The sequence below is a fragment of the Ostrinia nubilalis genome, chromosome 8 (assembly GCF_963855985.1).
Source record: "Ostrinia nubilalis chromosome 8, ilOstNubi1.1, whole genome shotgun sequence".
Classification (NCBI taxonomy): Eukaryota; Metazoa; Arthropoda; class Insecta; order Lepidoptera; family Crambidae; genus Ostrinia; species Ostrinia nubilalis.
The window spans coordinates 9,304,002-9,306,439 of NC_087095.1; the positions used below are offsets into that span (position 1 = coordinate 9,304,002).

Here is a 2,438-nt window from a genome sequence, read left to right on the forward strand (position 1 = left end):
ATTTGCTGTTTACATTCTGGATCATTGTGTGTCATCACAATCATTTCAATAGTTCAGAGATAAACGGATTTATGTAATTTTCCTACAATATGTTATTCAATTTGAATGTCTCTGGAAAAATACTGTTATGGTCATGGTTACGTCCCTAACAATAATGCATTTATTAAAAGAAAACTGTTTTTACATTATCCACATTCATCCATCTTACTCATTACAAATATCCTGTTAATCAGGTACACAATCTAAATGTAAATCTAAAGAACGTCACACTGTTTTTCTGCTAAGATAACAATAAAAATAACTAACTTTTATGGAAATCACGACCATAAAAATTATATGATATTGCAAACTTATTCAATATGATGGAAGACCTAAATATCTAGTGCCAATATCTACATTGTTAATGCCATAATCCATTTGTTGTGGCGATAAAAATGCATATTTTGCAGGTGCCTTGCGTCGATACTGTACATGTCGCACCCTATCACATAAACAGCTGGGAAAGCTGAATAATGATAAAATAAGCCTTGTTTCGGCTTATTTTATCATTATCACGTTGATAATATACCTATCCGAGTTAAGACCAAAGTTATTATAACATGCCCACGAACTTTTTACTAATTTATGACACCTAATATTATTTTGTAGAGCCAGATGTTCATTTTACCTAAGAAACTCAGTGTTTTTGTTAAAATCATAAACTTCGTTTCATATTTTTACAAATTTATTTCTGTATTTCACACCTTTCAAGCCTACACTCATTACAAATTAATTGCGTTACTATCAGTTCATAAAATCGTTTGATTAAAGCTATTGAAAGTAGTAATTGAAACAAAGGCGCCTAATTGAATAGTCACGGTGCTGATAACTTGATAATCTGCTTATCCTCCTCTTTATTTTTGACATTGCTTCGAATTACATTATTATCATAGCGTTATCATTATCTATGCCTTGACAGTAAGCCCTTACCTATATTGCGATTAAATACTAATTCTTGAGTATTACCAAATAAAAACCTTAAATTACAACAACATCTATGATAAATAGTTTGTGTATGTTATTAAAACAAAGAACAGATCAGTGACTATTTCATCAGAGCAGTCGCAATAGTATTTTGATGCTTAAATTTATTCCGTTTCACTCCAACACTAGTTAACATTGACCTGAGATCAGTCTTGTAACTTAGGATCTGGTTTCCGCAGCCAAACGTATTTGTAGAAGATTGCTGGCAAAACGCCGCCGACCAGTGGGCCGACCCAGTACACCCAGTGGATGTCCCATCGGTTGGCCCAAATTGCCGGGCCCAGCGACCTCGCGGGATTCATGCTAGCGCCGGTCAAGTGTGCTCCAGCGTACGACAATCCAACAATAGTAAACGCAAACTTCAACGGCACTGAATCAGAGTTATGCGCGTTCACAGGATCCCACACACCACAGTTTATGAGCGAGAGTGCTGCTGATAACACCATTTCCACACCCAAAGCTTGAAATTCATTTATACCAGAACGAGGTAACGTCACACAAACAGCTTCTGCTGCTATATCAATATGTGCCAAAGTTGTCAAAAGGCCGTAGCCCAATGTAGCTCCTGCACATTCCGCTAGAATATACGCAACTCCCGTTGCAATTGATATTTTTCCCCATATCACAGCTGCTATTGTTACGAAGGGATTCATAAATGCACCGGATATGTGTCCAAATATTTGAATATTAAACATGACCGTAAATCCAAATCCGAGAGGCCCAAATATCGAGTCACTGGCCGGAATATCGTCCATAGGTATGCAGGCCATGCAGCCAAATGTCAAAAGCAACGCCGTCGCTACGAATTCGGCAAGAATTCCTCTCCATTCTGAAGAAACCCAGTGAAGGGCTGGTTTGCTGCTCTTTTCACCAAAGATGACTGGGGTAGGGGTTATCGTCATTTTTGAAAATATCACTAGAGCACCTCTTGAATTCACCTAGCCGCTTAACACCAATGAATTGTTTTTTCACACACTTATGCGGCCATTGTCTAACAGTTCCGGGTACACAACAGGTCAGATGTTATTTTATTTATTGGCGAGGCCCGCACGTCTGCCTCGGAGCGAGCACTTCATGAAAGTATTTATACCTGCCAGTCAACTTACGTAGCGTGCAGAATAATAGTAATATCGTAGATAGCGCAGAAACCGGCCCTCATTCATCTGTTTATTTGTGATTACTATTGTGATATGATTACAACCGCGGCTAACGGTAGTCTTCAATAATGAATTAGTAAATAATAAGTGCTTCGCGACAACACGCATATCGTAACATTTGTAAAACTAATCTCAATTGTTTTAAACACATACCTATGTTTGCCTTGTTTTACACTACTGTAGTGTAGGTATTGTAGACCGGACAAATTATAGGATTTTCTACCGCAGTGCTTGTGAAAATTGCATCCGGGACAAATT

At 37.8% G+C, this 2,438-nt stretch overlaps 1 protein-coding gene across 1 annotated transcript; it reads right to left on the bottom strand.

Annotated features, from left to right (window-relative positions):
- Nucleotides 1-706: 706 nt before the first annotated feature.
- On the bottom strand, nucleotides 707-2,111 carry LOC135073871 (aquaporin-like). Its single transcript, XM_063968095.1, has one exon. The coding sequence runs from the start codon at nucleotides 1,923-1,925 to the stop codon at nucleotides 1,170-1,172; it is 756 nt and encodes a 251-aa protein (XP_063824165.1). The 5' UTR covers nucleotides 1,926-2,111; the 3' UTR covers nucleotides 707-1,169.
- Between the last annotated feature and the right edge of the window lie 327 nt (nucleotides 2,112-2,438).